Raw genomic sequence first — 17,883 nt, forward strand, 5'->3', positions numbered from 1 at the left:
AGAACATTTTCCGTTGCTTAAAACAAATATTCCCTAAGAAAGTATAAAACATTTTTCTGACTTGCAAAGTTTTTGCAGTCTATCATTTAAATTACTTAAATAAAGGGAGCTTTACTGGTCCCCAAAGCTGAGAATATAACACCCTCCATGCATATTAGCTTGATCTTCTTGACAGACCAGAAAAGTGTTTGTGTGTGCCAATTAAAACGAAAATGGATCCCTAGTGGCTTGTTCCTCACCCGACTTCTGAAGACTGCTATCATTGTTTGCTAGGATAAGGCTGCTATCCAAAGTAAACAAACTTTTCAAAACTTTCATGACAGATGGGGGTTACAAATGCATTTTAATAAGAGAGTTGCCAAAGCAACTTTTTTTTCTAATCAGCATATATTTACTTAACATCTAGCAACATTGGGAACACAAGGCAGATACTTTCTCACAAAATGTTTTAACAAGTAACATTTTTGGAAAGACAAATTGAAGACCTTTTACTTCTAACTGATATTTTACCCTCAGTTTTATGTTAACTTTGCTCGACATGTTAAGAAAAATGTTAGGAGTTACTCAAACCAGATTGTAATTTGAGACAGACATGCAGCTTGATAATGTAATTTCTTTGATGGTCATAAACACCTTTGAGACCAAGTAATTTAACTATTAGTATAACCATGACAATGTCCATATCAAATGTGGAGTGTGATGCAAGATGGAAAAAAAATGTTAATCTGAGGGTTTTTTTCAAAGCATTATTGCTTCAATTTTAGGTCTTGACATCTCACTATGATGTAGCCAAGATATATATTTCTTATGCTATTAGAATTAAATAAAGATACAACCAAAATTAATTTAAAAAATTTATTTTCACTTCAAATGAATTTGCTATACTTTGACATAACTTTTTATATCTACTTAATTTAATTTAAACATAATGATTTCATCAAGAAGTCCAAAGTGTCTCCAAATATAGTAGCAATTAAATTCCATTCCTCTTAAATGGGTAATCTGCTTACTTGTAGAATCACTGTAGCCACATGATTTAACATTTTTCAAGGCTCTTTGGATAGCTGGCATATTTTATTACACATTTCCTATATACAGTTTCAACTTTATTAAGATGGAATAAACCCTCCTTAGGCTCATCGTCAAAGTTTGATCCTAAGCAAAATGTGAAAGATACTTAGTTCAAACATAGGATTGTTTTAGTTCTTCCTAGAATCTCAAAGAGTTTTTTGGGTGCTCCAATTCTGTTTTAGATATTTATTTTTTTCGTAGCAGGATAGTAGCTGTATTTGAGGGAAAAAAAGAAAAAAAGAAAGAAAACATCTGAGAAACAATATTGGTTGATCTTTTAAAATTGTGCTAACTTTAGCATAACAGTAAAGAAACAAGCAACTTTTGTCTAAGATCTATATTCCAAATTTCACAACTGAAACCAAATCATCATGGTCCTTTCCCATATGCACAGAGTCCTTGACTGTATACAACTGTTTGCTAAGAACTAGTGGACTAGAAATCAAGATCTTTGTAATCTCTTAATTCTGTCATTTAAAGTGTTGCCAATTTGATAAAATGGCATTCTCATTTTCCTCATTTGCTTCATTTTCTTCATTTGCAAAATTACTTTATGATAGTGGAAGAAAGCTGCATTTGAAGAATGTTTAATATGTGCTTTGAGATCATTAAAGCTGTTATCACTTTGCATACCAAGTGGTAGTATTCATATCCTTAATATACTAAAGTTCTGATAAAGTCAACCTTTAAAGAATAACATATCATGACCAATAGTTTATATATAATTCCATGATACAAATGTGTCTGCAGTAATTACTCCCTCCTCTGAAATCTTGACATGAGCACTGTCTGTGCCACTCACATTGGGACTTAGTATAAGCCATTTTCTGTTGTTATTTATCCTTATACTCATATGTCCTATTTATCCAAACAGATTGTGAGCTCTTGAGGGTGAGGGTTGTGTATTCTTAGCTTCTAACAATGCGCCTTGCACTTAATAGATGTTTAATCAGTCCTTATTGATGATTAGGGGGATGTTCGGTGAGAAATACATCTTCTCATCCTCCTGAACTAAAATTATGTGTGGGGTTTATTCTGCAGTAGGTAAGTTGTTACTATCAAAGAGGGGAACACATGTCACTTGTTAATTCTAGCACCTTTGATAGTCTCCCAACATTCATTTGAGGTCAACTGGAATGGAAGTAGCCGACAATATTTAACCATCAAATATGTTTTACTGATGAGGTATCTATAACGTAAAGTTGTTCATTGATCATTATCACATACATTTGGTTATTATTTATAAAAGACTGAAAAATAACTAAAGTAATATGTCTATAATGTTTCCCCTATGGAGCTATGAATAGTTTTAATTTGTTTTTTCATTATCTTTAGTTTTTCTAAATTCTCCACAGTAAATTTAATGTCTTACAATCAGGAAAAAAAAAAGGTGATGTTCTGAAAATTTTTTGTTTCTATTCTGGTAAACCAAAGTATGGAAAATGTTAATAATATAAATACCATCCTACATATTAATTTCTCATTTAAATGAACATCCAACAGGGGAAAGAGTAACCGCCAGAATGCATTTTGACAAGAGCAGTACTTAATTGACAATATTGAAAAGGGCAATACTTAAACATAAACCCTACTCATTAAAAGTCCTTTAAGCAGCTTTAAATTAGCATAACTATACTCTATTTGTTAATTAAAGGTTAGAAAACAAATTTCTTCTCTCCTTGTCTCGAATCAGTGAAGTTTGGAGCTGGGATGTACCTGCTTTCATCTTCAGAGGAGCCCTAACAAGGACACAGACTAAGTTATGTCCCTAGCCCAGGGAAACTATTGCAGAATTAACACCAGAGTCTTGAGGAATGTGTCTGTTCTGCGTGTTGCCCAGTGGATATGCTTATATAATTTCTTAGGCATACACTTTTTACCAGCAAGAATTCAGGTGGTCATTATTTAGCGAGAAAAAGTTTCAGGCAAATTTCCTGACAGGTATTTAAATATATCTATTCTTGACAACACCAGAAAATTTCATTGAGACGGCTTTGGTGCCAGGATATATCCCTTCAAAATACAACTTAGTGGAGATAAGGGATTTCAAGGGGCATTTGTCTAAAGTAGGCTTTGAAGCAAAGTGTAGACCAACAGCTCTTGCCTAAACCCATCTTTTCTGTAAGTTCTTCCTTCATCTACCTTATTCCAGCATCTGTCAGTTAGACAAAGCATGATACAGAAAGAATACATTAGCCTGGCTTAATATCAAATCTTTTATGTCTGTTATCAGTTCTATATCACTCTATAGTGTCATCAGGAGATATTCAATCAAACGTTTAGTCAAAGCTAACATTTACTGATATCTTTTTTTTTAAGAGTGTTGAAAATTTGATTGTTCAAAGTGCAAGTATGATTCAGCAAACCATTTATCAGAAAACCTAAAGAGGTAATGTTAAAAAAGTGGATTGAGAAACCTGAATTAAATGTGTTTTACCAGCCAAAGACTTTGAAACTGCTTTCCTGTGAGTGATTGGAATGGAGCAGAACAGTCAATTACTGACTGTAATTAAGAAGTGGATGCATTTAAACTGTAGAGAGCAGTAGCAGACTTCTCCAGACTGCCTAGTAACTTGAAAGATTAGTGGGAAGACCAAGGAAAGCATGTAAACTGTATCTTTCTGATAGTATGTTTTGAATGAGTTGCATTCACATAGTTCTGTGATCCAGCTTCTCAAAATGAATTCATAAATCACTGATTATGTACAATTAATGCAGTAATATATTTGGACAAAGAAACTTTTAAAGTACATTTTGCTCTTGGTTGTGTTAGGAGTAAAGATCCCCTTTGCCTTGCGTAGCATGCACCAAAAATGCAAATGCACTGCTGAAGTACTTACATTTTATCACTGTTTGAATTTACTAGACTGAAAACTGAACCATATTGGCTCTTTCCTAAACCCTCAGAATATGTTTGTTTCTGGTACTTTGAAAATGTTCCTTTTTATAATTTTAATAATGGTTTATTTATAATGGCAGAGAAATAGGTTGTACACTGCATTTGGGCTAATTGATTTTTCTTTGTGTATGTTAACAAATTGTAACATTATATAAATACATTCTTAATCAAAATATTTACCTTCAGATTAGGATGAAGGTAGAGGTCAAGGACATTACTAGTTTTCTTGCGTTAGTTAGAAGTGACCTTATATTTTTAGATTACTATTTCTGTGGCAGCACTTTATAAAGTAAATATTTGGAACTTTATATAAGTAAAGACCATTGTAAATGTGTTCACATAATTAAGAAAACATCAGCTTAACTGTCTTTTACTAGATACATAAAACAGAGGACTATTTGGAGGCTATTTTGAGCCATCCCGAATCTTACACGCAATTTTACTTAAAAAAAAAAGAGTGATAGGGCTGCCCTGGTGGCGCAGTGGTTGAGAGTCTGCCTGCCAATGCAGGGGACGCGGGTTCGTGCCCCGGTCCGGGAAGATCCTACATGCCGCGGAGCGGCTGGACCATGAGCCGTGGCAGCTTAGCCTGCGCGTCTGGAGCCTGTGCTCCGCAACGGGAGAGGCCACAACAGTGAGAGGCCCCCGCACCGCAAAAAAAAAAAAAAAAAAAAAAAAAGAGTGATAGGCCCTGGTAATCTGTCAAATGCTAGCGTGGATAATTAAATTCCTTTTATTTTCTAATCTTTCACTTCTCATAATTTGAATGTATTTTGAATAGTTCCTTTTCTTACAATTGTAAAAAGTTGGAATCCAACTCACTCAAGAATGGTTGCATTGCAGCACTGAGTAATGTTGCATCTCTAAATAGTTTTTTCTAAAAATCAATGCAAATGAATATATATGTATGTGTGTAATCAAAGATTGCTTTAAAACTCCAGGATTATTGTCATTAAATGTTGCCATAAGAATCACTGAAACCTTCAGAGTGAGCTATTTGGGGTAATAATTGTCACTTTAATGATAGAATTACAGAGACATTTTGTAGCATGATTTGTGATTTTCTGAACTTGTGCCACATTTCAGCATTTACCTCCTATTTAGAGGAAGTAAGGCTGAGAAGAGGTGAGTAGCTCCTGACTGAGTATTTTGAAATGTCAGTCCTCTAAACCTCTGAAGCTTTGCTTGATGTGAGACAGTAGTTGGGAAATGTTCATCTTCCTGTTGAAACAAAAAGTCAACAATACAAAGGGAAAATCTTCACAGTTCAGATTGATAGCTTAATACGAAGAGCGTGTCCACACCCACTCTAATCAAATTCTTGTCTAAGTAGTCCTTTATGTGTGAAATCAAGAGCATTGCTGTTTTCTATAGGGCCACGTTCTTCTCTCACAATTCCAGGGAGAAAAAGATTCCCTGCAATGAAAAACGTATAGTTGCATGCTACTACTTAACAGCCCTAAGAGTCTGGAACAGGAATGTTCATTTGATAAGTACTCTCCATGAGAGGTTCAAATATGTAAATGAACTTTTATTCTAATGTACTCCCTTTGTGGGGAAATTGGTCCTTTATTACTTTCCTGTAGGTCTTTATGATAGGAAAGTAGAAATAGCCAAATGTTATTCATTAGAAAAGTCTTCATTAGTCTCTTTGGTAAATAATCTGTTTTAGTGCCCTCCATAAAAGGAAATCAAATATAGAGATACTATTTGATTTGAAAGAGATAAACAGGAAAGAGCCAAAAGTGCAGAATGAATTCTGACACACCTGGGTGCATTTTTCTGAGGTTCTGACTTAAGTGGATACTGTCTGCATTATTCTGAACTTCCTGGCTTGCTTTCTCCATGAGTTGGAGTAATTCAGCTTTAGGCCTACTCTGAGTTAATTGTTCTATTATTAAAACAATAATATATTTGTTATGACATGAAAAAAATCGTTTATAGAGAGCAGTTCAAAATGATCCTAGTCTCCCAGTTTCCAGAAAGACAATTACTGGAATACAAGAAAATATCTGAGTGTATTAAAGTGTGTTTTTTAAAAAAGTATATATTTTTTAATGTAAGAGATCTATTTTATTTTATATGGTTTGCTTACCTCTCGACTTTTTTTTTTTTTTTTTTTTAGATCACAACAGTATCAGGAAATGAGTTCCTTCTGCAGTCAGATATTGACTTCATCATATTGGATTGGTTCAACGCTATCAAAAATGCAATTGACAGATTGGTATGTATTTGTTTTGGCTGTTACCTTTATTAATTAGAAGGTAGTCATTTAAATCTATTGCTTAGGCATAAGCACACATGCATTTAAGTAGATCCTATGAATTGAGAGTTAGTAAGTTATTTTAAGTTTAAATAGTCCACGAAAACCATTTTCAGCAGAGAGGATTTGTGGAACTAAATGTCATTTGATTTCTCTCTTTCAAAAACACAGTGCATTCATTTTTTTTCTGAAATAACACAGACGTTCATTCACTGAAGGCTGTAAAAAGCACACAAGAACTTAATAACTACTGAATTTTCACATTTTCAGTTTATGCAATCTATAATACATATTCTTGAAAATAAATATCAATGTATTTAAGCCCATACTCACTGTTATAATACCAGTAAACAATAACCCTTTGTATTGATTTTCATTGTTCTTCCAGCTAAGCTAGATTGTTCTTCTCATGAAAATTACGTATCTAGAACTTCATGAAATTACCCTAAATTCACACATTTAGAGTATGTTCTTAAAAGAGTCAAATTATTTAAAACTATTCATTTTATACTGTTTCTCGACCAAACATCTTATTTTAGGACACTAATATTTGCAAAATCTTGGGAAGAAAATATTCTTGAGCGCTTTTAATAATGAATACAAAAAGTACATTTCTGTGTAATTTTACTGTGATTTAATCACACATTTCCATTATATAACTTGGGGATCAAAACTTTAAAAAATAAAATAACAAATTGACTTTTCCCCATCATCAATATAGTTCCCTTATCCAGGCACACATGAGTACTCATGCACACACACACACACACACACACACACACACACACACACACAGATTGCTGTTGTCATTAAGAGTGGACTCTGGAGTCAAACTTCCTGCATTTGAAAGTTTGAATCCAGGTTCTATCATTTACTAGCTGTGTGGCCTTGGGCAAATTACTTATCTCTTTTGGCTTCAGTCTCCTTGTCTGGAAAATAAGGATAATAATAATAATACCTACCTCATAGGATTACTGTGATGATTGAGTTAATGCATGGAGTGCTTGGGGTATGCACAGCATTTAGTAAGTTTTATATATATATATATATATATATATATATATATATATAAAATGTATATATACATTCTTTTTCAGATTCTTTTCCATTATATATTCTATTATATATATTTCATTCCATTCCATTATATTATATATTGAATATTATATATATTATATGCTTTCCCATTATTACAAGATATTGACTACAGTTCCCTGTGCTATACAGTAGGTCCTTGTTGTTTATCTGTTTTATATACAGTAGTTGTGTATCTTATATATATATATATATAAAATGTATGTATATATATATGTATGTATATGTGTGTGTGTGTGTGTGTGTGTGTGTGTGTGTGTGTATATATATATATATATCATTATTAAATTTGAAAATTGAGCTTAGCTTAGGGGCCCTATTCCAAAATAATTATCTTATTTCAAACTTCTCTTTAACAGCAAAATAGATCACAGAACTATTCAGTGCATTTTTTCTTCCTTATAAAATTATCCCATCTAATTGTCATTTCCAGCCAAAGGATCCAAGTAGTCCTTCAAGAAACCTGGAATTATTTAAAATTCAGAGATCCTCCAGTACTGAACTACTAAGTCACTATGATAGTGATATAAAAGAACAGAAACCAGAGAACAGGAAATCTTTAAGTAAGTATTTTTTTTGACTTGCTCATTTTAACTCTGTTTAAATGCAGTGCTTATGAAATATAAATGCATTGAAATGAGATTTGAGCCAAACTCATACTACTCATGGAAGATTCGTAGCCATTTTCTGGCCAGGGATTCATGCACTGGAGGGCAGTCTGGGCGCTTTGCATGCGTCATTGTTGGTAATGCCTTTTGAAAAAAATAATTGTTCCAAGGTCATGGTCTCTGCTTACAGCAAACCTCTGAATCTCTGAGTAATAACCATGGTGTTCAGATTGGTGATTGATTTTGAGAGTGGGAAATGTCAAGTGTTTCCAAACCTTGGTAAGCTGACTGTTTGATTTCCATACATTAAAAGATATATGAGTGACCAGCATAGGTGGCTCAACATAAACCAACAGACTATGCAACTTTCTACACTTTTAGACCACCAGAAAGATTTAGAAATGTGGAGTGTGGATTAGATGTCCTCCAAGGTCACATCTATTTCTAATATTCTAAAAGAAATGAATTTGAAATGAAAAGGACCAGTCTGTCCACTTATATAGTGACCTTGAGCATATCTCTTAACCTTCTTCACCCTGATTATTCCTCAATGAAGGGAGTTATGAAAAAGTATCGTGCATATCTCAGAGTTGACATGAGTCTCCGCTTCCTAAAAGAACAAGTAGATATCTCTGGAATTAGAGAAAAACAATTTCCCAAAGTCTTGTAAATTATAATACCTTTCTTGCATCATCTGTCTACCTACACTGAATCTTCTGAATCACCATTTTTCCTGCAATTTCCCTCTGACCGAAGATCAGTGTAGTTACAGCCTAGCTTTTTGAACTTAAGGAGACCTCAGTAAGTAGAGAAAGGCTGATTATGGACTATCTCCTTATCTACATATGTATATGAGTAAATATGCTAGTTGACCATATGTGTAGATACACATATTTGTGTGCATTAGAGAATATTATACATATGTATACATAAATGTACGTGTACATTCACCCACATGACAAGAAAGAGGGAAACTATTTATATGTGATACTATATCTTCCAAATCTAAAGTATTAGGAACCCAAATCTAGAAACAGCATGACAACTTTGAGTAAGAGCGCCCTTTCAAAACTGTCATTATTCAAAGAACCATACCATAGTTTCAACAACTGTTAGGTACATATTTAGTTAGCCAGTTGTGTTAACTTAGAGCTTAAAATTATCAATGTTAATGTCTTGGACTGCATGGTGCTTTCCAAATTATTTGTGGAAGATAAACAATGCCATTTTAAAAAGTTTTCCATATGATGGTACAGTTTGAAGTTATCTCATTTGAAGATTTCTCTTTAATTCCTGGTCATTGTCCCTCTTGACTTCATATGGGATCAGACATAAGATTTTAGAATTAGAATTCAACTGTGAGTACATAATTAATGTTAACTACATAAACATTTGTAGTGGATATAAAAGGAAGCATGAGGCAATGAGCAGTAGCTCCGGAATCTCAGATATAATTGCTGGTTTGGAGGAGACCTTGGCACATTTCTGAAGCCTAAAGCTCAGGAGAAAATAAAGGTTTATAAAAGTGTGTGTGAGAAACATTAAGGTAAATGGATCTTGTATTCAGCAATAGTCACTTGAAATGTTTTCAGACCATACTGGGGAAAAAAATTCCTACAGGTAGAATACCAGCCGCTTCTCTTTAGAATTTATTTTTAACTGGGAAAGACAGTTATTTGTCTATTTTTGGCTTCAATTCGATCCTGTCTAAAGACAAGGAAAGAGACATATGATTCATTCTATTCATTTCAAAATGTATTTAACTGTATAATGACCTCATATTCACCTTTTTCTTTGCAGTTAAAAAGTAATGATAGCTAGCAAATACTGAGTACTTACTATTCAGGCATTGTTCTAAGTGCTTGTCTTATATTGATTTACTTAATCCTTCTACTAACCCAATGACATAGGTACCATTATTAACCCTATTTTATAGATGAGGAAACTGAGGCACAGAAAATTAAGGCAACTTGTACAAAAAACAAGTTATGGAGACAAGTTTCAAACCCAAGCAAACCGACATTAGAGTCTGTGCTTTTAACCATCACACTATAGTGAAGTGAACAAATAAAAGGTAAACTTAGTTTATATCAACCTTGGCCTTGAGTGGAAATATTATATTAAAGATGAGATCCATATAAATCAATAAACTTAAATAGGGACCCAAAAACTTATTAGCAAAAGAATTAAAACCAGATGTTGCCTTTGGACTTTGATTTCACTGTTAAACTAAAAGGGTCATTTAATCTTTACTGCTAGCCCTAATATTAGAAAATTCTTCTTTTCTGTATTTTGATGGATATTTATAGTTTTAAGCCTTTTTTAGGACTAGTGTATTTTTTGCAACGTAGGGTACAGTTAATATCCATCTAATACTTTGAATGACGTTCGTTCGGTATTTACATATTCATTTTCATTTGAAAGGCATAATGATTGACCCACCCACACAATATCAAATTAGCTATGCATTTAAAATAGTGATTGGCATATTATTTGATGCTTTTTAAAATATTTTTTCAAGTAGGAAATACGCTCTGTGAAACCCCTCTGATCTCAGTCCCAGATTTGAGCACCCAAACTTAGGTTTTTAAAGCATGCATTAGGTTTTATGTCACCCTCTTGAGATTAAATAATTATGTGGCGTTAGAGAGTCACAGTGTCTCCTTCCTTATTAGCAGTCTAAGAACGAACTTTATTGTCAGTTTGCTGCCTTTGGCTTCCTGTGCCCTTGATGTTCCCACGAGTTTTGTCGCCAAGATTGTAGACAGATAAAGCCAGAATTACTTTTTTTAAAGGCATGTGAACATCATTAGCAGCTAACAGGTGGTCATTTCATTGTCCAGTTTCTCTGTATAACATGGAAAAAAAAATGTACTTTCAGTGAGTGAATCAGAAAGTTAAGTGCTTAAATATACTTTCCTTTTTAAAATATGATTCTAACCTGCCAACACTATTAAGTACTAATCAGATATTTTAAGATATCAGTTGAGTCTAACAGACAAGAAGCCAGAAAATTCAATGTAAGGGCCAAATCACTGTGGGAAATTCAGGACACCAGCATGGGATGAGAGTGGGAGAGCAGCTCTCCAGGGAGGGCTGTTATGGAAAGTGGAGAGTCAGTCAAAGAAAATGCTAACATATTTTTCCGAGGAAAGAGAAGTGTCTTCCACTGATGGTAAAGAGGAAAAGCTCAAATATAAATCCAAGAAACCTTGGAGAGCTTTCTCAACTTTTCTGAGCTTTACTTTCTAGATCTATAAAAATGGATCTAATACTGTCCTTGCAGGATCAAGTGAGAATGTGAAATTAGATATGTAAATACTTAGCTCACAGCAGGCACTCAATAAGTAGGAGCTCTTATTATTACCCCTATTACCTCTATGTCCCCAAGCAGATGGCACCAAACTAGGGCATGAGCCAAGGGTGGTGTCTGATAGAAGACTGGAGCAAGGCATATATACTGGACATCTTCTTTCTGAGTGTAGAGGAAATAGGGGAAAGGAGCCAGAACTGGATATGGGAGTTATGGCTGCAAAAATCTAAATATTAGCAGCTGGTCTTTACCCTGGCGACTCCCTAGGTGAAAATGGCAGCCAGGGCATTCTTGGGAGCAGCACACCAGGAGCTAGCACAAGGGAGCCAAGAAATACTCTTGATTCATTTATGCCCAGAAGAGCAGTTCATTAAGAAATTCCAGTTGATGGAAAGGATTCAGCATTTAGCCATTTCACCGTTGCTTTAGCCATACCTCTAGTTTATTCCTTCATTCATGTATTTATTATTTTTCATTAATAGATATATCTGAAGGCATACCACTAAAACTCCTGGCTCCACACATCTGTACTTTAAACTTTTAAAAATTATTTTTGTATTTAGATTATGCTTTAGGAGTAGTATATCTCATGCTAATCAATTGCTAAGCTGTAAATCCATGTGTGGAAATCTTGAATAAGTTTATACAAAATTGATACTTAGCATTATAAATAAGCACCCCAAAATGAACATAAGTTAGAAGAATAAAATCAAAAGTAATAGAACCGAAAGGAAATGGGTGTCCTGTTAGCTGTCCTTTGATGAAAGCATCATAAAAACCAAATGTGTTCTGGGTGAAATCCTAAAAGTATTTTAGACATGGATTTCCTAATTCCACAGCTCCTTAGTGATGTATGTAACAAGAATGTATGTACAAGGCTACAGGAATAAAGATAAGAATGGAAAAATTGGATTGAGATATTTATACAGTGCAGAAAATGAAAATGCTTGTGAAACTTTAGTGATATTTTTGTTTAAAAATTTGCCTGCAAAGTAATAATGGTCATGCCAAGTGAAAACAAGTGTGATAGAGAAGACAGTTAATTTTTGTGCTAATATAAATAATTATAATACTGGCCATCCACAACTGTATGTAGACTAAGTTCTCAAAATCCATTTGTAAGCTGGTTGCTTAGACCTCAGCACATTTTAGTAAGGAAACCATGTACTAGCCACAAAAGCACACTTGAATCTTATGCAATCATTTTGAATGTTGTTTCTAGGGAACAGTTCATTCTGAGTTTGTTGCACCTCTGTCCTAGGAGCTCTGCCTTCCCAGTAGCATTGCTTTCCATCTGGTTTCCCTTTTTCTCCTCCCCCACCCTTACACCAACTCCACCAATGCAATCAGGATTCTCAGAATGGCTTTGGCCAGGAGATTCCTGGACCCTGAAAATCCCCAGTGATGGCAAGGAGGGAATGCAAGGCCTCCAAGCCAGAAGAAATAGTCAGAAAAGGAGAGAATGAAGGACTGGAGAGGAAGTTCTTGCAGCATGGGTGGGGAAGTGAGTCCTCAGCAAGGACAGATGTTCTTTGTAAGACATGTATGTAATGAGAGATTAGTCTGGCATTGTCCCAAATGTTAACATTTGTTGAATCTAGGTGGTATCTATTGGAGTGCTCATGGTGCTGCTGTTTTCTGTATGTTTGAAAGTTTCACAATTAAAAACTGGAGTATAAACACACATATACACACACACACACACACAATTAGGCATTACTCATGTTCACAATTCAATAAAAGAATATATACATTTTCTAATTGTAATCTGAAAATTTTAAAAGAAAAGTCAAATTTTCTGAGTATGAGTTACATTAAGACCTCTTTAAATGTAAAACATTGATAAATCATTGTTTTCCTACTTTTTCTCCAAAAGCCAATATATTTTTTCTTGTGACTATTGTGACATTTCTGATAACTATATAATTAACAAAATTTATTAAAATGTTTATTATTATCTGAAATGGAAAAGTCATACTAGTTTCCTGGATAAATATGTAATTAGCAATTGTTCAAAACATATTGTGAGGCCTGTTCTGGAGAGTCATATAAATACATATGTTAAAGTTTCTTCTTATTAAGAATTTTGTATAAAACAGCCTAATCTTGCCAATGCATGAAAATAGTAAGATGAATAAGCCATCTGCCAAGAAAATGAAAACAATATTAAAATTGCACAAAGAAATTATATCTAGCTCTGAAGAAACAGAAAAGCTCTTACCTGGACACACACGAAAAAAATCATAATAGTTGTGTAGAATATCATGGATAAACGTGTTGTCAGAAAGATCCAGATTCAGATAAGGTGGTCAATTATCTGATTCTTTTTTTTCCCACTAAAATCAATATTGGTACCCTGGCACCAGTTTCATTCAGTATCCACCTGAGAAAAATAAACTATTGAACTAAAGTGTGAAAATAAAAATAAATTTGTTTTACTATAGTTATGTTGACTTAAAAAAAAAAAAACCACACCATGTGAGAGTTTTATTTGGGGCAAAATGAGGACTGCAGCCTGGGAGACAGCATCCCAGATAGCTCTGAGAAACTGCTCCACAGAGGCAGGGGTCAAGGTCAGTATATATGTGATTTTGGTGAAGGGGAATACATGCAATCAAGCACATATTTTTTACAGAAGATTTCTGCTAGTCCCGTGCAGGTTACTGCTAGTCACAAGGAGCAGAGGTCACCATGAAGGATTTTAGCACTTTTCCAGATATGAAGAGATACAAGAATTGGGGTCATAAAATTGGCTCCTGAAAATATCTAACTATCTGAAGACCTGTTCTGCCAGTTTTTCCCAGAGCACAGAGTGCCTCATTTCTGCTCTCCACCTGAACTCCTTTCAGGGGGTGTTGAAAGTCAGCAGCTGCAGCAACACATGATTTAATCCTTGTAGAGGTAGATGGCAAGTGCCAATAGAAAATGCCAGTTCGTAGTTGACATTTAAGACAGACAATATCTAAGGAACAGTGAGTGTCAGCTCTCTTCTTGATTGTTTCCCACAGGTTAAGGGAGTTCTTTATTTCAAAATATTCCAGTTTTGTGAAGAAAAAAATGAAAAGTTTTAAAAGAAAATTTACATTGCCAAAGCTGGAAGAGTTAAACATTATGAGAAAAACAAACAAACAGTAAAGATTAGATGCACACTTGATAATCAGACATCTGAATTACTTTGTCAAAACAGTATTATTCACGAAGGTTCCAGGGCTTCACCGAGACACTGTGTGACCACAGCAATTGTTCTGACATGTGTTTCCAAGACAGTTAGCATCAATTCAATTTTCCTGGGACCCATAGATTACAGTCTCTTCAAAACATTCAGTTCTCCGTGAATCATTGGGTAAGAGGACTTAGTTATAAGCTGAGCAAAGGATGTTCTGATTAATCTCTTCCTTCCCATCTAAGGGGTTGATCTTGCTCTCTAACCTGTTGGTGTCCATTGTCATGTATCTTGTAGCATCAGCTACTCTGAAAGTCTATCTAACCCTATCAGCACTCAAGCACTAGATCACCGCATCTCCTCTTGACCCTGGCAGTAACTCCCTGACCATATTTCCCCTTAGATGAACTGCATTTAATCAATTTCTGATTTCATTAGGTCAAATGGCATCTTTCTTTCAATAATAGGCCAGATCCAGAGGGCTGTTTGCTGTAACTCTCCAGCAATACTTCCTTAGTATGAACACTACTGTGACTGTAAACAATAGAAAAAATTGTCCTTTGATCTCCTCTGAAAGTTTCTCCTCTCTTTATTCCATGACCCTAGAATGGGCATATATTAATATTTTCTTGTAAAGTTAGGTATATGATATTTGTTTACTGGTGTCATATCAAGTTTAAAGTATCTTAGCTAAACATGATATTTAAAGCATTCTTACAGTGAATCCCCGTGCAGAAAAAAGCATTCTTTTGAATGCAAATGATCAACTCTTTCTGTATTTATAGAATTTATTTGGTATACTCCTTTTTTGTTTCTGGAGTGTAGGAATAATGCTACTTTTCTCCAAAATCCTAAAAAAAAATAATTTGATTTTTAATGCATTTATTTGGGTGTCCCAAATAGGCCCAAAAGTATGCTTAGGGAAAACATTTAACTGTAAACATGTATAATCGATGAAATTTTCTTGGAAAATAAGTTTATTTCTCATTACTCATAGTAAAGCCCACATCCATGTAAGGAAAATCAGGTATTGCTTTCCTCCCAAAGTGTGAGTTGTATCCAAAAATACCAGCTCTTTCCATAGAAATGCAATAAAATGTGATCTGTAGCATTAGGACTCTTAACTTCCTTCAAGAAATGGCTTATGAATGTCTGGAGAATGGTAAATCAGTCTGCCAATTCATCTTTCTCTGATTATTTAAATAGAACCTAAATACTCCTGCTACCCAATTTCAGTAATGTAAATATACCCTTTTTGTATACAAAATCAATTGGCCTAAAAAAATAGAGGTAAAATAGGAGATGCGATGGCTAAATACAAAATGTAGGACTGGGATAGTGCCGTCAGAGATGGTGACCTCCAAACTGAAGTCAAAGGTTAAGAACAATTTCTAATTAAATTACTGCATTGGAATGGCTCAAGTCCAAGTTCCTCAATAGAAAGCTATCACTGAGTCCCCTTCTCCAGTTTTTTTCCCACCTCTCTCTGACCCGTGGTTTATGTTCCAGGAAAATGACAGTTATAATCCCTGATGCACGCTACTCTGTGCTGATGTTTATATTTAAATCGGTGTCTTCTCTTTGCTAAATTAACATCCTGTTCGACTCAGCTCAAGCCATACCTCCTCCAAAAAGCTTTCCCAAACCTCTGTGGTGAGTTAGGAGATCCTTAGTACTCAGTGCATATCTCTACCATTGCAGTAGCCAAAGTGTGTTACAACAAGCTAATTATCCATGTCTGTTTGTCTGTCCACTAGACTGCCAGACTCTAAAGAGAACTCTAGTTTACCTTTATCTGCAACTAGCAGAGTGGCTTGATGATATTTGAGAGTACTCAAAAATGTGCAGTGTTAAATTAGTGAATGAATGGATGAGGATATTCAAATGGCCATTATCAATGTACTTCTCATTCTGTGCTAAAAATGAAGATAAAATTGCTGAAACATTTTTAGGAACAATAATGGATTATTTCTTCATCCTGACTACTTGTACTGGTTTGTATTTTAAGGTCACTATTTGTATGTCTCTCTTAGTTTTCTCTTGGAACTGTAAATCTCAAAGCAATGGTATATTTTTGCAGGTCTCATGTACTGTACCTAGCAAAGTCATGTGTAAGTAAGTGTTTTATCATTCAATGAGGATAAAAGTGACTAAGATTTGGGGGAGAGAAAAGAGAAAATCCTAATCCCTTTGCTTAAAGTTACTGTCCTCTCAGTATCTTTCTATCATGCATTCTAGCCTTCTATTTTTTTTTAATAGATCTTTACTGGAGTATAATTGCTTCATAATACCGTGTTAGTTTCTGTAGCACAACAAAGCAAATCAACCATATGCATGTGTATGTCCCATATTCCCTCCCTCTTGAGCCTCCCTTCCATCCTCCCTATCCCATCCCTCTCGGTGGTCACAAAGCACCAAGCTGATCTCCCTGTGCTATGCTGCTGCTTCCCACCAGCCAACTATTTTACATTCTGTAGTGTATATATGTCGATGCTACTCGCACTTCTCCCCAGCTTCGCCCTCCCACACCATGTCATCAAATCCATTCTCTATGTCTACGTCTTTATTCCTGCCCTGCAACTAGGTTCATCAGTATGTTGTTTTTTTCCCCAGATTCCATATATATGTGTTAGCATACGGTATTATTTTTCTCTTTCTGACTTACTTCACTCTGTGTGACAGACTCTAGGTCCATCCACCTCACTACTAATAACTCAATTTTGTTTCTTTTTATGGCTGAGTAATATTCCATTGTATAATATGTGCCACATCTCCTTCATCCATTCATCTGTTGATGGACATCTAGGTTGGCACTATTTACAATAACCTTCTATTTTATTTGAGAGAATCACTCTGGTTCATAATTATTCTTGATGCTGTTCTGTGGGCTCTGACTTAGAATTTTCAAGGCTGTATTGGAGGTGAGAAAAAAAAGACACTCTATAATGTACAAAAAAGATAGTAGTTTTGATAATTTTTAGAAGACTCTGAGAATAGTTTTCTTTAAGGTCAGCATATTTATAAAAATCCAGTAATTTTATAAAAATCCACACAAAAGTTAGAAAAGTGTTGTATGCACCTTCTTCAAAAGGTTGTGTGGGATTGTGTCAGAAATTTGTGTCTAACAATCGGGTATTTTAAGTACAATTCTTACCACCAAGATAAGCTAACTATAAGATTTGGACAAGTTTCTTAAGTTTCCAGAAACTGACTTTTCAGATAAATACAGTGGATAATTTTTATGTAAATATAAAGCATATATACAATATTATATGATCTAAGGAGATAATAATATATTAGATCTAAGGATAATGTATATACTAGATCTAAAATATATCTAAGAACTATGTAGATTTATATTACAATATAAATATTAGATAATGATTTCTAAATGGGTGTACTCTGAGTAAAATAATCATGACATTTGTCTACTATAAGTTCATCAAATTTTCTCTTTAGAAATATAGCAGG

The 17,883-nt window shown here is 34.4% G+C and overlaps 1 protein-coding gene across 1 annotated transcript in view; it reads left to right on the forward strand.

Annotated features, from left to right (window-relative positions):
- Positions 1–17,883, forward strand: part of ARHGAP15 (Rho GTPase activating protein 15) — a 596,184-nt gene that overhangs the window by 281,864 nt on the left and 296,437 nt on the right. The window contains exons 6-7 of the mRNA XM_007467470.1: positions 6,096–6,194; positions 7,762–7,891. Of these exons, the coding sequence (XP_007467532.1) occupies positions 6,096–6,194; positions 7,762–7,891 (229 nt within the window). The remainder of the gene's footprint in view (positions 1–6,095; positions 6,195–7,761; positions 7,892–17,883) is intronic.

The sequence above is a fragment of the Lipotes vexillifer genome, unplaced genomic scaffold (assembly GCF_000442215.2).
Source record: "Lipotes vexillifer unplaced genomic scaffold, Lipotes_vexillifer_v1.1 scaffold265, whole genome shotgun sequence".
Lineage (NCBI taxonomy): Eukaryota > Metazoa > Chordata > Mammalia > Artiodactyla > Lipotidae > Lipotes > Lipotes vexillifer.